General features: G+C 30.7%; 3 protein-coding genes across 4 annotated transcripts; 1 reads left to right on the top strand and 2 right to left on the bottom strand.

Moving 5' to 3' along the window:
* The first annotated feature begins 1,232 nt into the window (after positions 1-1,232).
* On the top strand, positions 1,233-5,444 carry LOC113858297 (sphingosine kinase 1-like). 2 transcript variants are annotated; one of them, XM_027490866.1, is made up of 10 exons: positions 1,233-1,688; positions 1,779-1,901; positions 2,306-2,406; positions 2,572-2,644; positions 3,025-3,111; positions 3,211-3,288; positions 3,434-3,504; positions 3,903-4,199; positions 4,619-4,741; positions 4,849-5,444. In XM_027490866.1, exons 1-10 carry the CDS (start codon positions 1,361-1,363, stop codon positions 5,038-5,040), a joined length of 1,473 nt encoding a protein of 490 aa, XP_027346667.1. In that variant the 5' UTR covers positions 1,233-1,360; the 3' UTR covers positions 5,041-5,444. The 2 variants fall into 2 exon arrangements, 1 of the variants encoding a protein (XP_027346667.1); XR_003503343.1 differs by having other exon boundaries at positions 1,251-1,688; positions 3,903-4,212; positions 4,849-4,981.
* A 4,084-nt stretch (positions 5,445-9,528) lies between these two features.
* Positions 9,529-10,377, bottom strand: LOC113859908 (probable disease resistance protein At5g63020). Its single transcript, XM_027492569.1, has one exon. The coding sequence runs from the start codon at positions 10,375-10,377 to the stop codon at positions 9,529-9,531; it is 849 nt and encodes a 282-aa protein (XP_027348370.1).
* A 4,588-nt stretch (positions 10,378-14,965) lies between these two features.
* Positions 14,966-23,708, bottom strand: LOC113859906 (probable disease resistance protein At5g63020). Its single transcript, XM_027492568.1, has 3 exons — positions 23,699-23,708; positions 23,299-23,554; positions 14,966-17,380 (listed from the first exon to the last, which is right to left on the bottom strand). Exons 2-3 carry the CDS (start codon positions 23,536-23,538, stop codon positions 14,966-14,968), a joined length of 2,655 nt encoding a protein of 884 aa, XP_027348369.1. The 5' UTR covers positions 23,539-23,554; positions 23,699-23,708.
* Positions 23,709-27,421: the final 3,713 nt, after the last annotated feature.

Here is a 27,421-nt window from a genome sequence, read left to right as displayed (position 1 = left end):
TGTTAATAAATAAATTTTATTATATTTTTACTTAGAAAAAAACTATTTTTACAAACGAAGTTCTTAAGTGTCTCAATTTTTTAAAACAAACACAGCCATTGAAAATATGACTGTGCTATTTATTCTTGAAATAAGGTGAAGAACTATTTATGATTTAATTATGTAATAGTAAGAATGACACATTTTTTTCATGAAAAAGTATACTAAAAAATTTAAATGTTTTTAAAATTTTATATTTTAACAACATTTTAATTTTTTAAATATTATTTTCCTATATTTTTACAATTTTTTTGTCTTTATGGTTAATGTAATTTTACTAAAAAGTTATATTTTTTAGATCACATCATAAGAAAAATAAGTATAAAAAAATCGTAAAATATAAATTAAAATAAAAATTAGTTTAAAGGATTAAAATAAAAATTTACTAAAATAGAAAGATAAAAATTATATTTAAATTTAATAATTATATTATTTTAAAATAATACATTCTAATTTAAAAAATAAATATATAAATGGTAAGAAATTAATTGTAACATATAAAAAATTAAGTTTATTCAGTTATAAAATTTGACGTCAATACTTGTTTAGGAATAGATTTTAAGGAATGATTACCAAATTATAAAAAAAAATTATAATAATTATATTTTTAAAATATATAAATCCAAACATTGCTTTTGAGACATACTTAATGCTTGAAATAATTATTCTCGGAAAGTGTATAAAATATATGAAAAAATGAGTTTATTAGTATCATAGTTTAAGAGAGAAAGAAATTGTGGGGAAAAAAAAAAGAGGAGATAGAAGAGAAGTGTGTTTGGGGATAAAAGTTAATAAATAAGAAAAATTGGACCCACACATATTCTTTTTCTCTACAAGCGTGGAGGAAAAAAAAGCATGAGAGGAGACTATTTTCTTTTTCATGTGTAAGTATATCTCTCCTTGTTTGTTATATTTTCTTAATTTTTTTTATCAGAGACATGTGTATTATATATATATATATATATATATATATATATAATTTTATTTTATTCTCATACCAAATAACTCAATAATCTGTTTATTTATTATTATTATTTATTTATTTGCTTCTCAAACCAAACAGAATATTAACGTCACAAAGACTATTTATTAGAAATTAAAATTAACAGAATTTATATTTTAAAATTTTATCATTGAGTCGTGTGTGGTCAAGAAAAAGAAATTAATAAACTAATCGTGTTGGCGTTCGTTCAAAAGCAAGCAAACTTTGTTTACTCCTAACTCAAGTCATTAGCATTGTTAGTCTTTGTTTGTGCCCCCAAACCGGTTTTTTTTTGTCTAGCGGTTTAGAAGCAAACCGGTTGACCGGTTCTCGCGAAAAATGGACCGACCCGATGATCCACGCGCCGCCATAATCTCCGACCGGGTGACCGTCAACGGGACCGTGAAACAGCTATCTCTTCTCGCCGACGGGAGGCTGTGGTGGCCGGAGGGAGGTCAACGGAGTTTGACCGTGGAAAAGGAGGTTCTCGGTTTCGCCAGGGACGGTCCCAACATCATTCTCAAAACCATCGTGGAGACTGAAGATGGATGCTATGGTGGTGGGAGCAGAGGAAAACTGGTCCGAAACGATGTCGTGTTTCGGCCCTCTTCCGAGGAATCGCACAGGCTCTGGTGCCAGAAGCTTAGCGAATTCATCGATTCCCTTGGTAACTAGTAACTAATTTGAATCCATTTTTGTAGCTTGTGTTGTTAATTTTGTTGTTATGCGTGACACGTTCTGATTTTTAATGGAACAGGACGCCCTAAGAGGCTTTTTGTTTTTGTTAATCCATTTGGGGGGAAGAAAGCTGCTACCAAAATTTTTCGTCATCAAGTAAAAGCTCTTTTTGACGATGCACAAGTGCAACTTACAATCCAAGGTTCTGGTTTTTTATATTTATTATTGTTATTATTATTATTATTATTATTATTATTATTATTATTATTATTATTATCATCTTTGGTTTTTCTAATAAATTTTTATTGAATATTATGTGATATCACAGAATTCAATGTATTGACATTGAGGACTTATTCTCACGAGTTCTTTGTAATTGATTTCAATAAGCTTATTGCATACCTTATCAAAACAATTTGTATATCCTTTAAGTCATCATTTAAAATTGTCTTATTGAATAAGTGCTCAAGTAAAATGTGTATCCAAATGCCCCCTAAATGTTACTATAATGTTCAATCAAAATTTGTTATTTATTTACTTCTTATCATGTGCCTGGAAAAATTGTATTATTATTAATTAATGAACAATAATTATTATATTCCTCAGAAACCAAGCGTCAGCTCCATGCAAAGCAAGTTGTTCAGTCACTTGATCTTTCCAAGTATGATGGGATTGTTTGTGTTAGTGGAGATGGGATTTTGGTTGAGGTTAGCTTGTTCGTTGTCATTATTGTTGTTGGTTACAGTTCGTATTAAATACCATTATGAGCGTGGGAATCCCTGTCTACTAATGATGATTTTGTGGTTACTTTTGTAAGCATCGTTTTCTCTTTTCTCTTTCCTTATCTTACTAGCGTCACACATTTTTAGTAGGTTGTAAATGGACTGCTTCAGAGGGAGGACTGGGACACTGCAATAAAAGTGCCCCTTGGAGTAGTTCCTGCAGGTTTTATTCCTTTTTATTTTTTTTATCGGACAAATTACATTCACCCTCCTTGAATTTATAAGAATTTCACCCGATATCCCTTCTTTTTTGACATTGCTTTAATTAACCTCTCCTAATTCATATAACTACATAAAAAGTCTTGGGCGGTTTGTGTAATCGAGAAGATATGCAATGCTGCGTTATTATTATATGAATTAAGGGCGGTTTGTGTAAGGTTAAAATAAGGAAGAGTATCCCGTAAAATTTTGGTAAGCCTCAGGAAATATAATTTGCCCTTTTTTTATTGTGTAGATAATGAGTGTACATACAAATTTAGTTATGGTAATCTTCTAATTATCTCTTCCATGATATCCATATAAAATGAATGATTCTGTATGAAGGAACGGGAAATGGCATGGCAAAATCTCTCCTCGATTCAGTTGGTGATCCTTGTGCTGTAGCTAATGCTGTTCTTGCCATTATACGAGGTTTCGATTCATTGCCATTCAAACTTGTCACATCGTGACCAAATATATTTAATTTATTTCATGCAAATGTAAAGTAACCTTTGTATTAAATGCTGTCAGGCCATAAACGACCACTTGATGTGGCCACCATCACACAAGGGGAAACCAGATTTTTCAGTGTATTGATGCTTGCATGGGGTAATTATGAATTATTCTCACCATATATTGAATTTTGGCAATGATGTGGATGTGCAAAAACAGCTTTGTGCCATTATCTGGTTCTGGCCGTGATGATATACGCGTCAACATGTTTATATCTTTGAAAATTTTAATTCTATTTCAGGTCTGGTGGCTGATATTGACATTGAGTCTGAAAAGTATCGGTGGATGGGAAGTGCTCGTATAGATTTTTATGTCAGTAAACCCCGCTATAATCACCGTGCCATTTTTATTTATGATGCATTTCTTTCATCAATACGTATCTTTTTTATATGAATTATTGTTGTAGTTATTTCTAGTACTTTGGTTGAAGGCGAGAACACAAATGAAAGATCAATTGTCGTATTATAAGCTATCTGCACAGTTTGCAATATAAATTTTTTCGTGTTTATGTAGGATGCTTTAAGCCAGAATACTGGATATAAAATGTTATTTTGATTTCTTGCATTATAGATTCATATATAGGTAGTAGCAACCCACTTCAGTGCCAATCTAGCTTAATGATATGTCTGTGTTATACTTGTACGGTGATTACTTCGACTTACAAGGATTGAAGTTATTTGTTATTTTCTTTAAATTACCTGTTGTTGTAGGCCCTCACTCGAATATTCCATTTGAGGCAATACAATGGATGTCTTTGTTTTGTGCCTGCACCTGGGTTTGAAGCTTTCGGGGAGCCTACTAGTTACCCTGGCAGTTCTCGTAGCAAAGGCAGCGAAAGGGAACGAATTGATGTGGAACCTGTGAAGTCACAAAGTCGAAGTTATCAGGGACCTGAAATTGACTTGGAGAATCTGAGTTGGAGAGTTGTAAATGGACCATTTATTTCTGTCTGGCTTCATAATGTTCCTTGGGGTGCTGAAAACACCAAGGCAGCACCAGATGCAAAGGTTGGTTTTATGTGTAAGAATCTATGTGTATCATTTCTCTCTCATAATGTTGTAATGAGAACTGTTTCCTGTTGCTGACGTGGCAGTGTTGGCGATATTATTAGAATGGATCCAAACTGGTCCCGTGAAGGCGGAAAGGGGTTCTCTCTTTTTTTAGTGCAAACTGCGCTGTGCATTTAGTGTATATTACACTTTTCGCATAAGCGAAAATTAATGAGGAATGACTGTTTACAGAATAATATGGTTGATTTTAATGATTATTACTTTTCAAAATATTACTGTAGAGAATGCATCGACAGAGACACTAAAATTGTCTCTTCATATTGAAGAGGGGCATCTTCATTTACAACTGATGATATGTATTTATAGCCATGAGCTAGACTTGACAATTCTTTTTTTATTTAATTTATGAAATGCAGTTCTCAGATGGTTATCTTGACTTGATCATTATGAAGGATTGTCCAAAATTACCATTGCTGTCAATGATGTCAGAGTTGAATAATGGAGGTCATGTAAAATCGCCGTATGTCATGTACCTAAAGGTGTGGTTGCGATGTTTCAGCGTAATACTTATGCCAGAAATTTTTTCCTGCTTTGATCTATTTGGATAACAAAATTTGCTACTTCTGTATCTTGCAACAAATTATAGGTGAAAGCTTTCGTGTTGGAACCTGGCCCACGCTCGGGGGCCCAAGAGAAGGAAGGGATCATAGATGCAGATGGTGAGGTTCTGGCGAGGGGGAAAGGATCGTACCAGTGTGAGCATAAGGCTTTGATGGCCTATGATAAACTTCAAATAACAGTGGATCAAGGTTTAGCTACTTTTTTTACCCCTATATAGAAAGTCTTGATTTTTATGCCCAAAAAAGGGAAAACAAAATAAAGAAAGGAAAAGCTCCTGGTTTAATTATTTTCCGCAATTCATTCTATTTCATCATCCAATGCCTCTTGCTGCAATTGCACACATGTAGATATAAGTTGAACCTTCTGCAGTTCCACAAGTTATTTATACTGTACAGCGGGGACATAAAGGAATCAGAATAATTTGTATTAGTTTCCTTTACACCAGAATATTGGTATAGATGACACACCCAATCTGTATAAACAAGCCTCTTGATCTACAGTATAAACTGATAGTGTTGTAAATGCGTTTTATGTGAAGTCCCTTGTTGTTTAGGGCCAAACTTAATTTTTTTCAAACCTTGGCACACATTTCAAATGAATGAAAGGAATCAAATTTAAATTTCATATTTTTAGGTCAAACTATGTTTCATTCAAATGTTGACTTGACATGTGAGCGTAAAAAGTGTTGACTTCCCTCATACTTGTTACACACTTTAGTTCGTACTTTATCGTCATCTCATATCAAAATAGCGCACGTAGATTCTTTGAAAACTGTCGCAAGGATATTTACGATGAATTAAATAAAAGTTTTATAAATTTTTAGAAGTCATTTAGGATTTAGAACTTGTAGGTATCAACAAAAATTAGAAGCTAGATTTATGTAATTTTAATCGGCATCTTACATATAAAATTATATGCAATGTTACCTTTCATATAAAATGATGATAAAAATGATAATAGAAAGTATTTATGTGGCTACCTCAATAAATATCGTCTAGCCCCGCCGCTGATTAACTATATGGTGTTTGTGAAAATTGTACAAGATGACAAGAATATGTGTGTTGAAAAAAAATATATATTTTGGCTTAAATATATTTAGTTTCTAAATTTTTGTATTTTTTTTCTTTTAGTTATTTTCTTGTAATTTTTTGGTTTAATCTCCTTTATTAACGTGATTTCACCAAAAAAAATTGATGAGTAAATAATCTCTTTAGTCCTTACATTATAATATCTTTTTAATTTCATTCTTAACTTAATAAAAAGTTTATTTAGTCTCCAACTTATTTAAATATATTTCAAGTTAGTCTCTAAACCTTACGGGATTTTTTATTTAAACATATTAAGTGACATATCACTCTTTCAAAGAGAATCCTGCAACTCTTTAAGAGGATAAATATTAAAATTTACATTAAGTTTTACCTTACACAAAAACGTTTTAAGTTATTATTTTCTCCCTTATCTGCTCTAAATCTCCATTCAATGTTCATTGTCTAACTTTCAATATTAGTCTAATTGCTAATTAAGTTGATATTTAATACATCAGATGAACATTTTTGTTGAGTGTTATTAATGTTTATTAATGACAAAGATCAATATGATAGGATTTTTTTTTTTTATCAATTCAAGGACTAAAATAAAATATTTATTAAATTGTAGACGAAATTGAAAAAAGGATTAAAAAGTTTAAAACTAAAGTTCTGATTTACTTTAAATTGGCTCGTGCCATCCTCTTAATTAGCGTTAGTGAGATACCAAAATAAAAATTTAACAAAAATGCATAGACCAAAACAAATTTTGTAAAAGTACTAAAACAAAAAGCTTATAAAAATGTAGAGACTAAATATATATTTAAGTCATATATTTTTAATTCTAATAAACAAGGTTAAATTTGATTATAGTGTTCAATATGTTTTTAACTAATTTTAAATTTAATAATTCTTATTTTTTATTTTTTTATTTTCACTTTATAAAATGACCTGGCATGTGAATTTTTTATTCTGCTTTGAAACGTTAATCAGGATTTTGGTTATTCAGTTTTGATCACACTTTTTAGGATATTAATTATTTTAAATTACATGAAACCAGTAAATGATATGATTTCCTGACCACTTACTTGCTCACTTTTACTTTGCATGCCATACAGCAAATATGCATGTAATTCGGCGACAGTTGATCGTCTATTGTGAATGCATCGAAGCGGGTGACTTGTGTTGTGTCTGGAAACTGGATCATTTTCACTAGCCATAGAGATTGTGAACAAAAATGTTATAGTGGTTATTTATTTTTTCTTGTCTGACATGCAATTGCAACCTAACAGTGTGGTTGGTTAATGTATGTTGTGTAAGAGGTATTTTGAGACTCTAGTTCTATCAATCTTGAAGGGTCAATATTAGACTGATAAAACGATCATAGTGCGTTGGAAATGAAATAAAAGAAGGGAAACTAAGTAGTAAAACTTGTAGCCCTTGCAAATAAAGGTCATAATGCTGATAAGTAACAATCCCATGATTTGTCTTCAGGTGTGAAACTACGATATTGGCGAGAACTTCCAACGACATTTTCTGCCCAGAAGTTTCCTTTTTTCTAACACTTTTTTGGCAATGCGTGCTGGTCACCAATTTGCTTAATTGTACCTCAAGAAGTATTTGACTTATTTTTTAATTAGATTGATAAAAATGCTTGTTTTAAGATATCTCAAATTCTCAATGTGACTACACAGATATATAGAATTGAATTAGAAGGATATTAGAGAATTGATTTCTCATTTTATACAAATCTCAACCCAATATGCCCCTGGAGAATGTAATTAGGCTACAAATTAATCGATTGGCTAAATGTTTATTCTTACACAACTTCTTAATTTGACAAAACATATAGATGGCTGAATTTGCAGGTATCACAAACTTGATGTCTCATCTTGCATAAGACAATTCAGTATAACAACGCACGTAGGCTGCATATGGATTGGTCATATTCTCTTATTCTTACACACCTTTATTTTATTTTATTTTTATTGAGAAGAATACAGAAATTTTTTAATATTTTTTGTTAATTGATGCTAACCAGTATGAACATAGGTTAAAGAAGAAAAGTACAACCCTATTTTTTTTTCAGACGGGGAGTATGTTCATTTGCTGCATATGAACAAATATAAATTTGTCTTTCTGAATCACCCTTCTTTCTAACTTCACCAGCTGTTCTGCTTTATTGGAAGGTCCAGTTTGTATAAGTTTCTAGATATTATAGAAGAAAAAAATTAATATAAAAAATAAATAGAACTCCTCCCGTGTTTTTCTTCCTTTGTAATTTTACTTGTTGATTTCATTTAGTCATAGATAATAAGCTAGGTACTAACTTATGATGCTAACTGAAAAGTTTCAGAATAATGGTTTTACTTTTTGATAATTGATTTCGATTGTTGTAATACATATTTTGTACGTACTTGGGGAAGCAACAGTTGTCTAGTACAATTGCTATAGAAGAGTGAGAATCTGGTTTGATGTTTTTTCTTTTTTTTTTTCTGCACAAGCTAATTTAAATTTGGTTAACATTACCAAGCATCTTATACAAAAGGCATATACTTTTTTCTCTTGGGGCGCGCAAGGTACGTGTGAAAAACTACCTTATTGGCTTGGCAAACGAACATATACCAACCATTTTTTAAATTGATAACTAGAAGTTTAAGGTTCTATACACCAACGACCATTCTTGGTCAAGGCTCAATGCATCCCTGGAAAACATGATCAAATCTCAATTCACTGGGAAGGTGCGAAGACAAGAGTTCACTCTTCAGTCCTTGAGTTTACTATTATATACTTTTTTATTTTTTATCAACAAATAGATAATGAACAGAGTCTCCCATACAACACATGTAGGAGGAAGAATGAAGCCTGAAACTAACTCCACAAAACTATCGTCTTCTAGGGCAACAAAAATTACTCATCAGTATGTTAAACAAAATCATTATGATCATGTGGGTAAGTTTAGTACACACAAAGGGAAATAAGTGAAAATCCTTAGTCATAAAGGTGAGACAGGATTACATATTGAAATATTTGAGTTCTTATGATTCAGAACTGAAATGTCCAAAACTAAACATTCAAGTATTAATGATAATAAAACAAGCTAATGGATCGATACATATGCAACTCTTACGATGAAGAATATTAAGATAAATGTGGAAACAAATTAATGAGGTCACAGTCATATGGCTCCAACCCTCCTAGCCAGCGAAATTGCTAACGAAGAAACCCCAGGTCGAGATCTGATTTAAAATTTGATTGGAACTGGTCTTTAAGGTTGGGTCTTACCAGTGCTGGTTTCACCAGTTTGGAACCTGGGGTTCCACCAGTGCTGGTTTCCTTGGATTGCAATCAAAGTGTCCTTGGCAGAGTTGGAATTCAAAGAAAGCACAGGATGCACATGTTGCCACGTTACACACACATTTTTAGTAACAAAGAAATCAATATTCAGAAACGACATTTTGAATGGAATTGGTCTTTGAGGGCTCTGTCTTCCCACTCTAAATTGTTCCACCAGTGAACTCGTCCATCGATTGCAATCAATGTGTCCTTGGCAGAGTTGGAATTCAAAGGAAGCTTCCTCAGCTTTGGGCAATAATCTACTGAGATGAATTTTAGGGAAGGAAAAGCCAATGCTCTCTTGTAAATGCTCTCTAAAGGCCAAGCTGTCCCACTATCTTCCGTCACCACTTCTTCAATTGAATCACAGTTTGATTGTTCATTGTCGACAAAGATTCTAATATCGACGCCATTTCAAGTTGGTCCTTGCTTCCATTAAGATAACAACATGTTGAGCAATCCCGCAATTTGCTGGAGTGAAGTAGTTTATGCATGCCAGCTAAGGTTGATAACTCAATCCACAGTTCCTCCAACTTCGGTCCGGACTCCAACTTCTCTAAGAATGTTTTCTCTCCCTTGAAATTTTCAAGTTTCCATATATTTACAATTCTAAACACTCTCAATCGCAGCAAACTTTCTATCACTTCCAAAGGAATTATTTGAAGATCAAATCCAACCTTTTCCATGAGCAAGACCCTTAAATTTTCCAAATTCTTCAGATCAGTTGGAAACCTTTTTTGTATACTTGTCATTGACAGATTAAGGAATTCCAAGTTGATTAACTTGCCAATTTCCGAGGGAAGATGCTCAATTCCGATTCTTGACAGATCCAAGACTTTCAATTTTGACATAAATTGGAGAGTTGAATACGGATTAATGTTTTTCCTTATACATAAAGTGATGAGATTTGGACACAATGGCACTCGCCAACTTTCTCCAGCATTTATAATTGAAATCCTCTCTACAGCATTTAATCTTTCAAAATTCATTTCTGATTCTGTTGCTAATGTTTCTCCCTCAACAATGACTTTGTCTTTATTTACATCTTGATCACGGAATAACCATAATGCCATATCTCTGATCACATCATGCATCTTAATCGAAGGTAATTCATGAAAATCATCTTCAACAACGCCCTCCAACAGACATGAAAGCTTTAGTTTTTCAACAATAGATTTTCCTTGCACATGCATGCCATATATACTCTTCTTTGTCTTATCTTTATCAAGAAATCCCTCTCCTATCCATCGATAAATAAGACCATCAACTTCAATTTTAAAATCTTCTGGATATAATGCACAGTATAAGAAGCACAGCAATGACCTACATTATGCTCACAAATCTTAAGGTTATAATTGGCATGGTTCTACAGAAGCACCAGATGGTATGTCAACCGCTGTCAAAGGAGGAAGCATCATCTTCATGCAGATTAACTTAATAAGCAACTAAATTAATTCAGTCTGCTTTTAAGGGATTCCTTTTGCAACCAATTGGTTTTTAAACTCGAAGGTGAGCCTGTAGGTGGTTCCTGCTTTGCAGTTTTATTAGTATAGTAAATAATTTTCCAAGAGGAACATGGAGCATTGTTGGTGGCATCCTTATGTTGTACCATAGTTATGCTCATGCAAGAGTTCTTTGAAGCTGTGCAGCGGAGGCTTATGAATGAATATATATCTAACACTATCCACACTCTTATTCTTCCTCTTTAAAATGCTACGGTACACTACGCAAGAAAATTTTTAACGAGAAAAACGAAACGTCTTTCTTTACGTGTAAAGTTTATAGTAGCTTCCACCTTATCTATACTTTTATAAATCTTTTTTAGAAGGCCATGCGTCAACTCCCTGTGCCATTTTTTCTTGCTCAACTACTGTGGCTTTGATGTCATTTTTGTGCAAATTTCTAATGTTTTAAATTAAAGCATTTTGGGCTCAACCGTGCAAAGCACTAGCCTGTTATATAGTTCTCTGTAAAGGAAATTCGTGATAGCCTTTTCTTATTTGCCATGTTAGGCACGTGTACAGAGGACTCAGCATTTCTTCACGGGGGTTGCTTCTTGCACTCCCTTCTTTCCACTTGCAATCTTTCTTAATTTGTTTTAGTCTTTTCACAAATACCCTATTAATATTAGGGTTAATTTTTTTAAGTTAATATAATAATTACTAATGATTCCTATGCAATTGAATCAATCTCTTTATAAAAACTAGCAAATATCTTCTTTTGTCCGTATATATCAATCATTAAAGTTATTGTAATCATGTACATGTTAGTAATAAATTATTTCATTAATCTTTTTAGATTTAGGTGAAGGATGACGATTTACATAATAAATTTTCTTATTTATATTCATATTCATTGTTAAAATATTTTTTTTCTTGAAATTTAATTTCTAGAATTAACAAGTTTTCATAAACAAAGTTTTAAAAACTTTTTATATTTATTGTTCTTATTCTTACAACAATAAAGTGTTATTACTTAAACCATTTCTTATATTTGAAAATATATCTAACGAGCATAATTTTTATTTGAAGTTATTATAAGAACTTCAAAAATAAAAGTATATAACTAAAGTTAGTTAGTGATTATGTGATTAATTAAAGAAGTTACGTACGGTTTATATTTAATTCTAATAGTTTAAATAATATATACTAATTTATACAAGTCAATTATAGAAGTTTATTTTTTTCAAAGTTCATTCTCACTTAATATGGCCTTATACTTTTCTACATTCAAATTTCACTCGTTGAAAATAAAGAAAAAAGGAAGATAAATCGAAAATTGGTGGAGCAATGAAAAAAGGTGCTTTGTTGGTGGAAAAAATTGAGATGGAAGTGAACAGAAGATAAAAAGGAGCTGAAAAGTGAAAAGATAAAAGAGAGAGATGATTTAAATTTGCAATATGTTTGCGGTGAAAAATTATAATTATAAATAAATAAATTCAAAAGCAATTTGGTTTTAGATCTTCTTAAGTTCTTTTAAGTGTATTGTAATTAAAATGATTGAATAAACATCGTAAAGCATAAATTCAAGCAAAAATAGTAGAACATAATAGAATAGAAACAGTATCAATTGAACATAAAGGTTTATAGAAGTGTACTAAACAAAGACGTAATTGTAGAAAACAAAAGCATAAAATGAACTAAACTAGAAACAAATTGTAGAAAAAGTAAACGTACGACTCTCAGCAATAAACAACAACCATCGTGAGTCTCCTAATAGTTGATGTTTGGCTTGGTGCAAAATTTTAGGGTGTAGAGATTTCTAGGTGCAGTGTCTGGGTGCAAAACGTCGTCCTTGATGATGTCAAACTTGGTATTTATAAACAGATAGACCACCATCATTCTCCTTTTTTTGCTGGCACTTCTCAGTAACTGTCTTCAACCGTTGATACCTATTATCCATGACTGACTTTGATCGTATTGTTGGTTGTAACTTTTTCTATAACTACTGGTAATCGCTCATGAGCCTTATAATTCTTTTGGTATCATTTTTTGAGCCCTATCATGTCTCTCATGGACTTAGAATATTTTTCCTTTAATTTTCTATTTTTCGAGCAATTCTAAGAAGAATCTAAGAGCTCGTTTAGTTTTGTGGACTTAGAATAGTTTTCTTCTCAATTTATATCTTTTAGCAATTCGGAAGGGAGTCTTTAATCCCACTCAGGTTTTGTGGTCTTAGAATATTTTTTTACTACTCCCTATTTTTCGAGTAATTCTAAGGAAGCTTCGGGGCTTGAATAAACCTATAAAATACTTCGGAATGTAATCTTTTCAACATACAACTTCTCTAGACCATTTGAAACTCCTTGAAGAGTAGTTTGTTCCGACATGAACTATATAGGACTTAGAATATTTTTTATCAATTCTCCTTTTTTTGACCAACTATGACTTACTTCATTCTGGAGACTTGAAAAAAACCCCCAAAACTCCTCGAAATGGAGATCTTCCAATAAGATTTTAAGACTTAGATAATTTTACTAGTCCTTGATTTATCAATGTGGGAGCCTAAAATCCTTTGATTCTAATCGAAAGCTATATTCGAGCTACTAAATTTTGATATGTATTTCTTTTTGAGAGAATATAGTCTATATCTTACAACGAAAGTCTGACAGGAGACTTTATAACTTAAAAAAAATTTCTTTTCCCAAACACAATAAAAGTTTTTTTAAAATGAAATTTAATATAGAAGTGCAAATAGAAAATAAGTGGGTTGCAGAAAGCAAATCTCTTTCATTCTAAGTGGAAAATCCAGCCTACACGAAGTCCATCTCTCAAGTATCACAAATAAAGTTCATGAGAAAAAAAGTTCATAAGAAAAGTCTAACTTAATAATCTATTAAAAGTTTAAATATGTTGTTAATCCTTGTAAATATGATTAAATTTACTTTCATTCCTTAAATTATTGTTGCAGATTTCAATTTTCATAAATTATAAAATTTTTAAAAATATTTGTATCATTACTTAATAATGACATAATATGTATTTAAATATGTTACATCAATAATCAAATGACATGTGAGGGACAAGTCTACATGTACAACACATTGTCAAGTGAGAAAAAGTATTTTTAAAAATTTTAGAATTTGTATGAATCAAAACCATTTATTTTTGAAAGATTAAAAAAATGAATCTAATAATCTCTATGATGACTAAAAACATATTCTATCTTCTATCAAAAACTTATTTGTTTTATCTACTGTATAACAGAATTTTCTTCCTCAAGGTAATTTTAATTAAAGTATTTTTAAGATTTAATAAAAATATTCATTGAGTATAATTATTATTTTAAATTTTAGCCATATATTTATATACTAATGTTAAAATTAAAAGTTAGTACTTATACGACTACTTAAAAGTCATGTAATTTTTATTCAAACTTGATCATTTAATAAAATTTAACTATTTATATTTATTGTTTTTATTCTTAGAATAATAAAATATTATCACTTGAATACATCCAATGAGCATAATTCTTATTTAAAGATTATGAGAATTTAAATATAAAGAAGTTATAGACAATTTATATATAATTTTAATTTAATTATACAATATTATTTTTCTTAAATTTCATTCTCACTTAATATGATGTTATCCTTATTTATATTAATTGATGCTAATTAGTATTTACATAGGTTAAAAAAGAAGTAGAAGCCTATTTTCTTTTATTATTTTTCTTTTAGACTTTGTTGTAATTAGTCTTCAGGTTTTCAATAAACAGGGGAAAACTTTATTTAATTTTCTTTTTAAATTGGATGTTATCCAACTGATTTGTTCACGCTCTTGTTTCTCAATTCTGTTCATTTAGTCACTGAGACTTGCAGTATATAAAAGTCATGCATTTCGGTACTCAATTTTTTAATAATCATTTGGTATACGATATGTACTTGAGTAATGATATTTTATTAATCAAATTTTATGTTCCCATAATGAAAATAGAGGAATATAAAAGTCCCGCATTTCAGTACTCATTTTTTTAATTAAAGACTAATGACATCACTTATAAGTTACAAATAAAGAATATTAAATATAAAGAGCATGATGAAGATATAGCAACATAGCAATCTTATAAACATAGAACGTAAAAAAAATAAAATATCAATCTCACTTCTCTCCCAGACAATCTAATCTCAAGAAGAAGAAAATGTGTTTTCCTTCGATAAAAAAGAGAGATAACGAGGAACCAAGAAATCGTGAGAAAATCTCCCACCAAACAGCTTTTGATATAACTGAAAATCATTAGAAGCGTTTGTAACAAAGAAATCGGCATAGTATCGTGGCACTCTCAGAATCGACATTTTGATTGGAATTGGTCTTTAAGAGCTCTGTCTTCCCACTCTAAATTGTTCCACCAGTAAGATTCTCCTATGATTGCAATCAATGTGTCCTTGGCAGAGTTGGAATTCAAAGGAAGCTTCCTCAGCTTTCGGCAATGATTTACAGAGATGAATTTTAGGAAAGGAAAAGCCAATGCTCTCTTGTAAATGCTCTCTAGCTTCGGCAGGCCATCAAGGCGAAGATGTGTAAGATTTGAAAATATATGACTATCAGCCTCCTCTCTATCCGCCCCACCATCTTCCTTCACCACTTCTTCAATGGAATCACAATGCCAAACATTAAGATACTCAAGAAGCGGAGCATACCTCAGCCATGTCAAATGAGTTATTGATTTGCATTTACCAACAGTCACCCTTCCAAGGTTGTGAAGAGGGCATGGGCCAGAGATGGACGAACCTTCCACTATATTAACTCGGTAGAAACGCAGATATTCTAGATTCTTCATTGCCGACAAAGATTCAAATATCGACGCCATTTCAAGTTGGTCCTTGATTCCATTAAGATAATATAATGTTGAGCAATCCCGCAATTTGCTGGAGTCAAGTAGTTTATGCATGCCAGCTAAGGTTGATAATTCAATACCCAGTTCCTCCAACTTCGGTAAGGACTCCAACTTCTCTAAGAATGTTTTCTCTCCCTTGAAATATTCAAGTTTCCATCTATTTTCAAATCTAAACACTCTCAATCGCACCAAACTTTCTATCACTTCCAAAGGAATTATTTGAAGATCAAATTCAACATCATCCATGAGCAAGACCCTTAAATTTTCCAAATTCTTCAGCTCAATTGGAAACCTTTTCTTTATGCTTGTTTCTGACAGATTAAGGAATTCCAAATTGATTAACTTGCCAATTTCCGAGGGAAGATGCTCAATTCGGATTCTTGACAGAACCAACACTTTCAGTTTCGGCATAAATTGGAGATTTGAATACTGATTAATGTTTTTCCTTATACATAAAGTGATAAGATTTGGACACAAAGGCACTCGCCAACTTTCTCCAGCATTGATAATTGAAATCCTCTCTACAGCATTTAATCTTTCAACATTCGTTTCTGATTCTATTGCTAATGCTTCTCCCTCAACAATGACTCTGTCTTTATTTACATCTTGATCACGGAATAACCATAATGCCATATCTCTGATCACATCATGCATCTTAATGGAAGGCAAGTCATAAAAATCAACTTCAACAACGCCCTCCAACATACATGAAAGCTTTAGTTTTTCAACGATAGATTTTCCTTGCAAATGCATGTCATATATACTCTTCTTTATCTTATCTTCATCAAGAAATCCCTCTCCTATCCATCGATAAATAAGATCATCAATTTCAATTTTAAAATCTTCTGGATATAATGCACAGTATAAGAAGCACTTTCGGTGTGTTTCGTCTGGGAGTTTGTCGTAACTAAACTTGAGAACACCAAACACTTTCTCTTCCAAAACGGGACCTACCCAACAAGAACTCCTTAGATCACTTCTGGCCTGCCTCCATGCTTCAACACTTCTCACTCCAGCCATGGCACTTCCCACTGTAATAAGTGCTAATGGCAATCCTCCACATTCTTTAGCCATCTCCCATGCTAGCTTTTCAATTTCTCCATGACACTTCCATGTGTCTTCACCTACTTTTTTACAAAACAAATTAAATGCTTCTTGCTCTGGTAGACATTCCACCTTGAGTTTCTTCTCAGCTTGCATCTTAGCACACACATCCTCAAACCGTGTGGTGAACAATACTTTTGATTGGTTATTAGTTTCCTTCGGAAGTGGCACTCCCACCATTTCTAGTTCCAAACTTTTCCATAGATCGTCTACCATGAATACAAATTTCTTTTGCTTCAGGACTTGATAAATCCTTGCCACTTTTTGATCTTGACTACTTCTGTTCCAAAAGCTATCATCAATCTCTAACCTGTTTCGAATATCATTCATAATCCTATTGATATCACAATCTCTAGAAACTACGACCCACAACACTACATCAAAGTGGAGGTTCCTTTTTCCAAATTCATTATGAATTCTTTTCATAAGAGTGGTTTTTCCCGCTCCACCCATTCCATACAAACCAATGATGCCTATATTTTCATCTTCAATACTATTCCAAACTTGATTGAGCATCAAATCCAAGCCTACAGTCTCAACAGAGGGCATTTCAATGACTGGCTTAGGTGGTAGCTTATAAGCAATATCAACACTACCAAAATGCTCCCTTCTAGTCAACAGTTCATTCACATTTTTGAGCATATGAACGATTCTTTTTCCAGACTTGTAGCTTAACACACAATTCTTTGGGCAACAACCACTCAGACATTTATTATTGGAAATTTCTTGATGAACTGTATTAATTTCCAACATTTCCTGTAAGAACATGCGGATAAGCGTGAATCATGAATAATATATTTTAAAAAAAATATTATTTATTGTTTTATTTGCCTTTCAATCTCTAACACAACTATTGAGAGATATTTAAATCTCTTTATGTATCCATCGCCCAAAACTGAACGTATAATGTGTTGTTTAACATTTTATAATTTAAAGCATTTACTCATTTTTCTAACAACATCGTAATATTTTAAAAAACAATCTTTACTCATTTTCGAGGTTTGAAATTGGCAAATCATACAAAGACTTTTGTACTTGGTGAGTGTATAAAAACTCAATATGAACAAATCAAATGATGTGTTAATCCTTCTAATACAAGGAATTACTTTTGTTTACGAAAAATTAGTATTTTTTTTAAGTTTAAGTAAGGTTAATTTTGATATCATTCATTATTTTTTATTTAATTTAATCTTCTTATTTTTATTTTTTATCAAGTTATTTTTTTTTGTCTTAACGATATTAAATATTATTGAAAAATAAATTTCAATTTAATTGAGAGTTCTTTAAATATTAAATTATAGTTGACGTGTAGTTAAGTCCGTTCTTGACTTTTTGGAGCACAAGGCAAAACAGTAAATTAAGTTCCCTTTCAAGCAAAATAAAAGTATATGCTAATAATTTTATTAAAATAATATTTTTTAAGAGAATATAAATTTTTCTCATAAAATTACAAAAAAAAAAATCTTTTGCATTCAAATAACTTTTATATCATCATCAATTATAATTTAGGAATTAAATAAAATTTTAAATCTAAAAAAATTAACAAATTAATTATGTTTATGATAAGCGAAATGCAAAGAATTGAAAAATCTTTTTTGTTTTTTTGTTTTTTTGTTTTTAACTACAAATTGTAATTTTTATTTTTGACTCTTTTCAGGCTTGAGACTCCTATACTACCCTTAAGGCTGGGCCTCAGTGTGGGCATTAAAACCTTTCTTCATAAAATCCTAATTTTGGACTACCATTTTTTTTTCCAATGATTATTAAATATTTTTGAGAGATTCTTTTAGATGTTGAATTATGATTAATTAAAACTTTGTTGAATTCATTAGTTAAAACGATGGATTGAATCAAATTATTTTATGAACCATTTTGTTTCAAACAAAAATCTCTATTTTTTTCAATGATTGATGGATTTTTGTTTCATTGTTAAAATTTAACCTTTACCTTAATTTTTTGTGTGTTTTATGTCTAATATAAAAAATTTGATGAGTCATCATGACCTGGTTCATTATTCTATAAAGAAACTCAGTTCTTAACAAAATTATAAAAAGATTTAACATTGTTATAACAAAAAGAAATAACTTACTACATAAAAAAAATTAGAGGATTGATTTAAATTTAAAAAAAATAAAGAATAAAAACTAAATTAACCTTAAACTTAGAGGAGGAAAATACTTTTTTTTCCCCCTTATATATCTCTATTCTTTTAAAACCTATAGCATATACAAAGAAATCATATACTGAATATTAATTAGTATCTCATATCCATTCTCACATACACCTTTAGTGGGAGGGTGTAAAGGTTAAGAGAAATTAAGAAGAGAAGAGAGGGAACATGATGAGAGAAAGAAGATGCAACAAAAAGATTAGGGAACTTCATTTTAAGAAATATAGAACATTTAAGATCATGCACCACATAGCCAGATTGAACAGAGAATAGTGAGCTATATGTTTTTATGGCAGATATAGAGACAATAAACAATCAGATAAAATATACAAGATGCACGATTCAAAGATTTTTAACTAAGCAAATGCATGATTATTTGAAGCCTTAATGACTGGGCAGATATGGTTTCATTGATGGTATTAAGATTTTCTATGATTGAAGAACATAGCGTGGTTTCATGTCAGAATTTGGTTTGACCTTTTGGTTAGGAATAATGACTTGAGCATCAATTCTTGTTGAAGAGTGAAGCCACTCGGCTTGTAAGAGATTTTAGAATGAAAATGAAGAATGGTTACGAAAGTTTTTTCGTGTATTTATTTGTTTATTTCATTTTATTTTATTTAAATTTGTTAATTATTTCATCCTTAATATATTATTAATAATTTAATTAATGGCGTAACAATTTATGTCTAAGATAAAAGAAATACTATTAACCATAAAAATAAACTAAATATTTACTAATATCATAATATTTTTAAGCTTCTATCTAAGAACTTTAGGTTTTATTATTGGTCTTAGTTAAAGTCAGCAAAATGAGCAAGTTCGATGAACTGAGCCAAAAAAATTCGTTAAATGAACAGGTTTGGATTCTAAAAAATAAGACTCAAAATTACTTAAGGCTATTTTTGCTTGGTCCAGATAAGTCTAGTACTTCGTAGAGTTTTAATCACGTTGGCCCGTGCAGACTTGAGCAGTTCGCATGTGTGTGTATATATATAAAGGAGTAAGATCTTCTTACACTTATATAAATCTAAAAATTTACACTCAATTTGAACCATTCATTTAACTTACATCTAACAAGTTATAATTTATTATTTCATTAACTGTTAGATGTAAGCTAAATAAGCTACTCAAATCAAATGTAAAAATTTTTAGACTAATGTTAGTATGAGAAGATTCTACTCCATGTGTTTGTGCGTGTGTGTGTGTGTATATATATATAAAAATAAAAAAAATGGTTGTTACAAAAAAAAAAAAAGGAACTAGCACTACTAGAATTAAGAATTTTTCCCACGGTTTTTTTCCCGCGGTTCATATAACTATTGTTAAATTTGAATTTTACCCGTAGTTTAAATAACCGTAGTAAAATATAAATATTCTCTGCGGTTTTGTATTGTAACCGTTGTTAAATAACGACGGTTAAGAAAACCCTCACTAAATGTTAAAAAAAAAAATTTATCAGCTTTCGCGCTTAGAAATGTCTCTATCCAAAAAAGTGAAACAAAAGCCCTCTTTCTGAAAGTCCCTTGCCTAACGTTTCCACCGCTCACAAATCCTCTCTTCCCTGTGCTTACAAATTGACGTCTCTCTTCGAATCAATTTGGTGTTGTTATTTTGCTCTCATTGTCGTACGAAGGTATGCTTTTTGTTTTATGTTTGGAGTTTTATGTTTAGGGTTTTAGATAAACATTTATAATTGTTTTGTTTGCAATTGTTTTGGTTGCGTTTATAATATAGATGATTAATCGAGAAATAAAACAAGATTTGATAACTTAGTTGATGATTAAGGAGGCACAACAAAGACTGCATCTGATTTCTGGCCACTAAGTCTCTAACAAATGCGATTTTCTTTCCACTAATAAGTTTTCAGTATTGAGTTGCATTGAAGAGTGGAAGATAACGTTTATCTGATTTCCATCTCGAATGTACGTATCTTTATCATGCCTCCCAAACATGATGCGATTTTGTGTGTCTATAATGAAATGGCATGTTTTGTTGCTGTTGTAAGGTCCTTTAGGATAACGAATCCATCTCCCAGAAAAAATTTCACATTGTTTTGCTTTTGTGCTGTTCAAAGTAGTGATAGTAGATATCTTTGGGTATGTTTCATGTGAGAATATCATAAGAGAAAGAGGAAGAATTATGAGAAATAGAGTGAATGGTAACAAGACAAAACTTTTGGGAGTGTTTAGTGTTGTGTAGTACTTCCCATTGAAAACCTCACTGGCCCAAAACTTCATTGTTGACCTGAATTCTGAATCAAAGCTTTGCTGAATACCTCATACAAATATAAACTTTATTTTTCTTTTGTTTGAAGAAATAAGAAGCCAATTCTTTTTATGCATGCTATCATGTTCAGCTGATGTAAACTGGTAGATCTTGTGTTCAGGTAGTGTTTACTTTCAAAGCTTGTGCAGTAAAGTTTACACTCAAATGTATCTTGATAGTTGTTTATGAAAGAAAAAGCAAAGTGGTTTAAGCTCAAAAGAAAATAAGAGAGAGCTGAAACTGGTTCAGCATTGAGCCAAAAAAGAAAAGGGGTCACAAAATTTGCTATTTAATATCAGCTGTGTTTCCATCATTCCTTTTCGATGTACTGTTACTACACAACTATTTTACAATTTGGAACAGGATCTCCTGCAGTAGATTATTTTTCCTCACAAGATATGCAATTCATATTAAAAATTCACAGATCTAAAAATTTTAAAACGTTCATAATTTATAACTTTAATAAAATAATGATGTTTTTAACATATGTCTAAAGATATATAATAAAATATCAAATTGTAGTGTAAATGATAAAGCAAAATACTATTGGCTTTAGACCCTTGTCTGATTACATGTTATTCATCATAATGATTAATGCTAAATCCACAAAAAATAATTAAATGCGTAACATTGAGGGCTGATCCTTATATATACTAATCACTTTGAACATGGTTAGAACATGCCACTTAAGAAAAGCTATAGTATTTCAGTATTTTTCTTATCAAAACCAATGTCATGAAAAATAATTTGTGTTCACTTGCATATCACTTGCAAAACCAAGTGCATAACCAACTAATGTGACTGATCATTCTCCTTCAAATTCTCTAGCTGAAGAGTAGTTTTCTTAGGGATTTATAGCAGTAGTTCATCTATGAATGAAAGACATGACATGTTTTATTTTAATTAGAATATTATTATAAGTTTGTATTATAAGATCTTTATGTATCACTTTTGATTTTATACAAGTGTTTGTGGTTTTTAAAATTTGTTATGTTTATCAATTAAACAAAATTATTTGAATTTTATGTAATATTATATGATATACAGGTGAATTAAAAATAAGCTATATTTTAATTATTCAAATTATATATATTCACATGCATTTAACGGGAGTTTCAAAACTGCTGGCAATTCTGGCAAATTAACGGGGGTTTTAAACCGCGGGTAATCCATGCGAAATTTAATGGTATAAAATGCAGGTATTTTACGACGGTTACCAAACTCAGGCTAACTAACAACGGTTTATGAACCGCGAGAATTTAACGACGGTTACTAAACCGTAAGTAATTAACGATGGTTAATGAACCGCGGGCAATTAACGATAGTTATTGAACTGCGGGCAATTAATGATGGTTAATGAACCGCGGGCAATTAACAATGGTTAATGAACCGCAGGCAATTAACGATGGTTACTGAACCGCCGGCAATTTACGAAGGTTATCTGAAATCGTTGTTAATTAACAGAGGTTGGTTTAACCGCGACAAATACCAAATTTACCTGCGGTTGTTTAAAACCGCCGGTAATCTATTTGCCACGCTTAAATTAACTACGGTTTTATCAACCGCGGGTAATGTCATTTACGACGGTTTAAACCCTCGTTAATGTTATAATTAACCATTGGTAAACCATAATTTTCTTGTAGTGTAATGACCTGTTACAACTTAAAAAAAACAAAAAAAAAATGGTCTAATATAAAAACTGGACCAAAAAAAAAAGAGTAGTCTATTAGGATGTTATAAAAAAGCATAAAATGACACGTTACAAAAATTAAAAACAGTACAAAAAATAATAATTTGTTGTTACAAAAACAATAAAAAAATAGCATATTACACAAATAGAAAAAAGAAAACAATAAAAAAAATTATTCAAATTTTGTTAGATCAGTCTGTAGAAGGTTGTAGTCCATACAGAGCTAGGCTTGAGAGGTAAAAATGCAAGTCAATATTTATTTTAAGCTAAATAAGTTTGACCGTTTAAATTCGTTACCTGTATTGAGTTGGACCGAGTCACCTATTTTAACAGTTTTTGTCTTAGTAATTGTTAATTAGACAACATTTTATTTGATTTTTGTTCTCTAGCTTTTCTTTTTTAAAGAAGAAAAATTTCTTTTATCAATTTTTACATATATTTTATATTATTATTATTATTAAATTGAGTGTAGCTTTTTCTTTTAAAAGAAAAGTATCAATAAAAGAAATAATGGGCAAATTAAAAAGCTTTAACATTGGAAGATACCTGTTGAAGATTTAGAACTTCCTGCAGCCAACCATTCACTTCATTTGTCCTTCGCTTCTCTCTCGTGTTTTCAGCACTCTGAATTCTTATTTGCACATCCTTTTCCATGTTTTGAAGCTGATCCCATTTTCTTTTCAATGAGTCTACATTCTCCTCCAACTTATAAACATACGCAGCTTGTGTTTTGGTGCAACTGAACAAACGAGTGGCAGCATCCCAGATTATTCCCAACAGTTCCATGCCTAGCTTTGATACACTTACAATCTCAATGCTTATAGGAAAAGACAAAATCTCAAAGTTAGAATTCTTATTTCATTTCTTGCTCATAATTCATAAATAAAATATAAAAGGAACATGAAACATGCATGCATGCAACGTTCGTTGTATATGTAGTGCTCACCTTTGATGAAATTGTGCAGTTAGAAGTTGTATATGAATTATTATTTTGTTTTATAGTTTGTAGAACTTGCCTAAAGATTCCTTTATGCAATTGTGAAGTCCAAGTCTTCTTCACTTTATCTTATTCTTTTGACAAAGGTATCCTTTGCTTTTGCTTTGGTTATTCTTATGTAAGAGAAAACTCTACATTAAATACTCAACGAAAGGTATAAGAGATATTTAAGTACCAAGCATGAATTTTGAATAAGTTGAGACAAGCTTGAGTTCTACTTTTCCTTCCATTATTTGTAGTGTGTCTAAATTAGTTAGAATGAAATTGAAATTACAGGATAAAAGTGAGGAAACAAGGCGAAACTTCAATCCAAAGCGTATATATGATTTATTTTTTTTTCATCTGATTTTACATTCTTTTCTAACTCTTTTTTCATTTGTTTTATTCCATTTATTAAGCGAATTGTAACATCCTTCCTTTAATTTTGATAAGTAAAGAAATTAAGAAAATTGTATTTTTAGATAGTAAAATGTAAATTATTAAGAACTGCTGATATGATTTTATGGTAAATAAATTATTAAGAACCACTCTCTAAAGTCACACTGTAACACCTTAATTTAATTTTTCAATTAATAAATTTCACAAAATTGAGAATAATAAAATTTTTCATTCAAATAGGTTCATCACATGAGTTCATAAAATAATTCAAAATGAAGGAAGGGTTACAAGTTTATATCAATCGACTGCTACATGACCATTTTAAATACAACAATTTTAAAATGACATTCTAAGCCCTATAGCAGTTTCATCCAATCCTTCACTGAGTCTTTGCTGATTGTCTCGATTACCTGAAAAATGAATGTAAGGAGTAAGTACTCTACACTAGCAAAACACACAATTAACCATAGAGTCTCACCTCCAAATCATTTTTAATACGTTTACACAGATATAATCACAGGCAGCATTATCACACAATTCATTTCTATTCAACACCGGTGCACTCACGGCACCAACAACATTTCACATCATAAATAACAAGCAATAATCCCGTGCATGTGCACGCCAGCTGTCATGACTCCTTTTTATAAGGAATCATTAACATTCAGCCACACACTAATCCACCATTTATACTTATGGAATCCTTTAAATATAGAATTAATGCAAAAATGTAAAGTCCCAAAACAATTTTCAACTTCAACATTCGAGTCCAATAGAATAACAAGGCTTATGACATTTATATAAATAATTCCAAAATTTACATAACTGTACATTACATCTTTGGGTAAAACTACAACCCAACAGTGTAGACCTACACTCAAATCTAGACTAGCAAAATGTATAACTCCATGCTAACTTCAACATCTCTCAGTCAGGCCTTCCAGCTTGAGAAGTCAATGCATTCCTTGTACCTTCTACTCACGTACCATCGTATGATCATTGCAGCACAAATGTACCAATACAGCAAAACACAAGGGTGAACTTACGAAATAAACAACCTCATTAATAAAATATGAATGAATTATGAACAACATCATTTAAACAGCTTATAAAATCAGCACACATCACATTACAGCATTTCAATACAACAGTACAGCATATTCAGCCCATTCCCAGCCCATCTAATGCAAATGTAGCAAGTTCAGTTTTCATCTGGTTTTACAGCCTAAGTAATCCAGAGAAACTTTTTTTCGATCTGGGAGTGACCCATTCCAATATTTGGATCTAGATATAGCACAACTCAGCATCTTATCAATTCTAGAATGATGATGATAATAAATAGGATGCAACACAACAATATCAACATATTACAGTTCAGCAATATCATAATCAGCAGCAGCAATACAACTAAATTAGCACAACAAAGCAATAATGCATTTGTACACAACATGTAACAGCACAACAATTTCTCATATAATTTATTTATTTTTTAAAACAATTAAAGAAAAGAATAGCAATAATTTTTTTTTTGTTCAAAATATATTAATTTTAGAGTGACATTTTGTAAAAAATTTATAAGAAATAGAAATATAATTTTTAAAAATATATTTTTAGAGTGATAGTTTCAAAATATATTAATTTTTAAAAACATTCATTTTTAGAAGAAAAAAAATATTCAATTTTTGTTTTTTTGAAAAAAATAAAAAAATGTATAAAAAATAATAATATTATTTATATAATTAACCCATGTCACCCTCTCCTCTCCATATTAAACATTCAAATAAGAGAAAGGTTTAACTTCTTTCTCCTTCCCTTCTCTTTCCTTCCTTCTCCCTTCAAATCCTTCCCTTCCATCTCTTTTCAAACTCAAACAAAGCCTTAGTAAAACATAAAATATATATTTTAATAATTTTATTTTTTTAGTATATATATATATATATATATATATATATATATATAATAATATAGAGACTAATACAATGTTAATTTGTTAATAAATGATAAAAAATTTTAAGTGTGTCTTATCATTTTTATTAACCTTTTTTAATTGTTAATTTATTTTAAAAATTAAGTAATATGAGTTGAGTAAAGACATTAAGGGTTCACTTGATATTTAGAATAAGAGAACTTGATAGGATAGCTTTTTCTATCTTATACTGCTTCTAACATTTGTTTATTAACTAATTTTATCCAAAAAAATGTTAGTAAGACACTTTTAACACATTTTATTTATTAACTAATTAAAATTTATTGAATATTATAAAAAATTATATAAATCTTACTCTTATTTTAATAATTTTCACTCTTAATTTAATATATTTTCACATATTTTTAAACTTGTTTTAGTTTTTTATAAGATACAATTTTTATTAACTTTTTTTACTAATTATAAAAAATAAAGACCTCTTTTTAAATATATTAATTGTTAAAAAAATTATATACATTATGTTATAAGATTTGTGTTAATATTTCTTTACTCATTAAAAGTAAATGTATTTTTGCAAGTGTGCAGTTAGGCCACAAATAAAAGTTATGACTTGTGAAGATGTTATGACTCAAAAACATGTTAAAAACAGAATAACAGAATTGTTGTTAGAAACTATTTGTTTCCAATTCAGTTAAGACTGTTAGTTCCCTTTATAAAGTTAGTTTCTAGTCTTCTTACAAGGGTGATAGCAAGGTGGATTCTTTGTAATCAGTTCGTAATAAACTAGTGAACGAGTTTTGGTTGCTCTCTCCTGTGGATGTAGGCCACATTGGCTGAACCACATTAAAGATCTGGTGCTTTTCTTCTTTTCCCTATCCTTTTTAAGTTTTCTGCATTTTCTGCTTTCTGTCATTTTTTTTTTGGTTTGCTTTGTGAGGACACGAAATACTTTGTGGGGACACAACTCGACAAGTGGCGCCGTCTGTGGGAAACGAACCAAGCTAAGAAAAACTTCAAGAATGGGAACTACCAAGTATGATATAGAGAAATTCTCAGGAGACAATGACTTTAGCTTGTGGAGGATCAAGATGGACGCTATCTTGACTCAATAAGGATGTGCAGAAGCTATTAAGGGAGAAAAGAATATGTCAAGCTCATTAACTCCCAAGGAAAAAACTGATCTGAGTGAGAAGACAAGAAGTGCTATAATCTTGTGTCTTGGAGACAAAGCTTTGAGAGAGGTTGCAAAGGAGAAAACTGCTGCAGCAATGTGGATCAAGGTAGAATCTTTATACATGACAAAATCCTTGGCTCATAGACTTTGGTTGAAGCAGCAACTATACTCTTTCAAGATGGATGAAACAAAA

This window comes from Abrus precatorius, unplaced genomic scaffold (genome assembly GCF_003935025.1).
Source record: "Abrus precatorius isolate BTA unplaced genomic scaffold, Abrus_2018 Scaffold2, whole genome shotgun sequence".
Lineage (NCBI taxonomy): Eukaryota > Viridiplantae > Streptophyta > Magnoliopsida > Fabales > Fabaceae > Abrus > Abrus precatorius.
Note: the sequence above shows the minus strand (reverse complement) of the source record. Positions and strands in the feature narration are given on the sequence as shown.

Bases quoted from the DNA above. Each gene is read 5' to 3' on its own strand.
- LOC113859906 (XM_027492568.1), bottom strand. From the start codon at position 23,538: ATGGAACTGTTGGGAATAATCTGGGATGCTGCCACTCGTTTGTTCAGT. The intron at 17,381-23,298 runs GTATCTTCCAAT...ATGTTCTTACAG, and splicing joins AAGTTCTAAATCTTCAACAG to GAAATGTTGGAAATTAATAC.
- LOC113859908 (XM_027492569.1), bottom strand. From the start codon at position 10,377: ATGCATGTGCAAGGAAAATCTATTGTTGAAAAACTAAAGCTTTCATGT.
- LOC113858297 (XM_027490866.1), top strand. From the start codon at position 1,361: ATGGACCGACCCGATGATCCACGCGCCGCCATAATCTCCGACCGGGTG. The intron at 3,289-3,433 runs GTAATTATGAAT...ATTCTATTTCAG, and splicing joins TGTATTGATGCTTGCATGGG to GTCTGGTGGCTGATATTGAC. The intron at 3,505-3,902 runs GTCAGTAAACCC...CTGTTGTTGTAG, and splicing joins GTGCTCGTATAGATTTTTAT to GCCCTCACTCGAATATTCCA.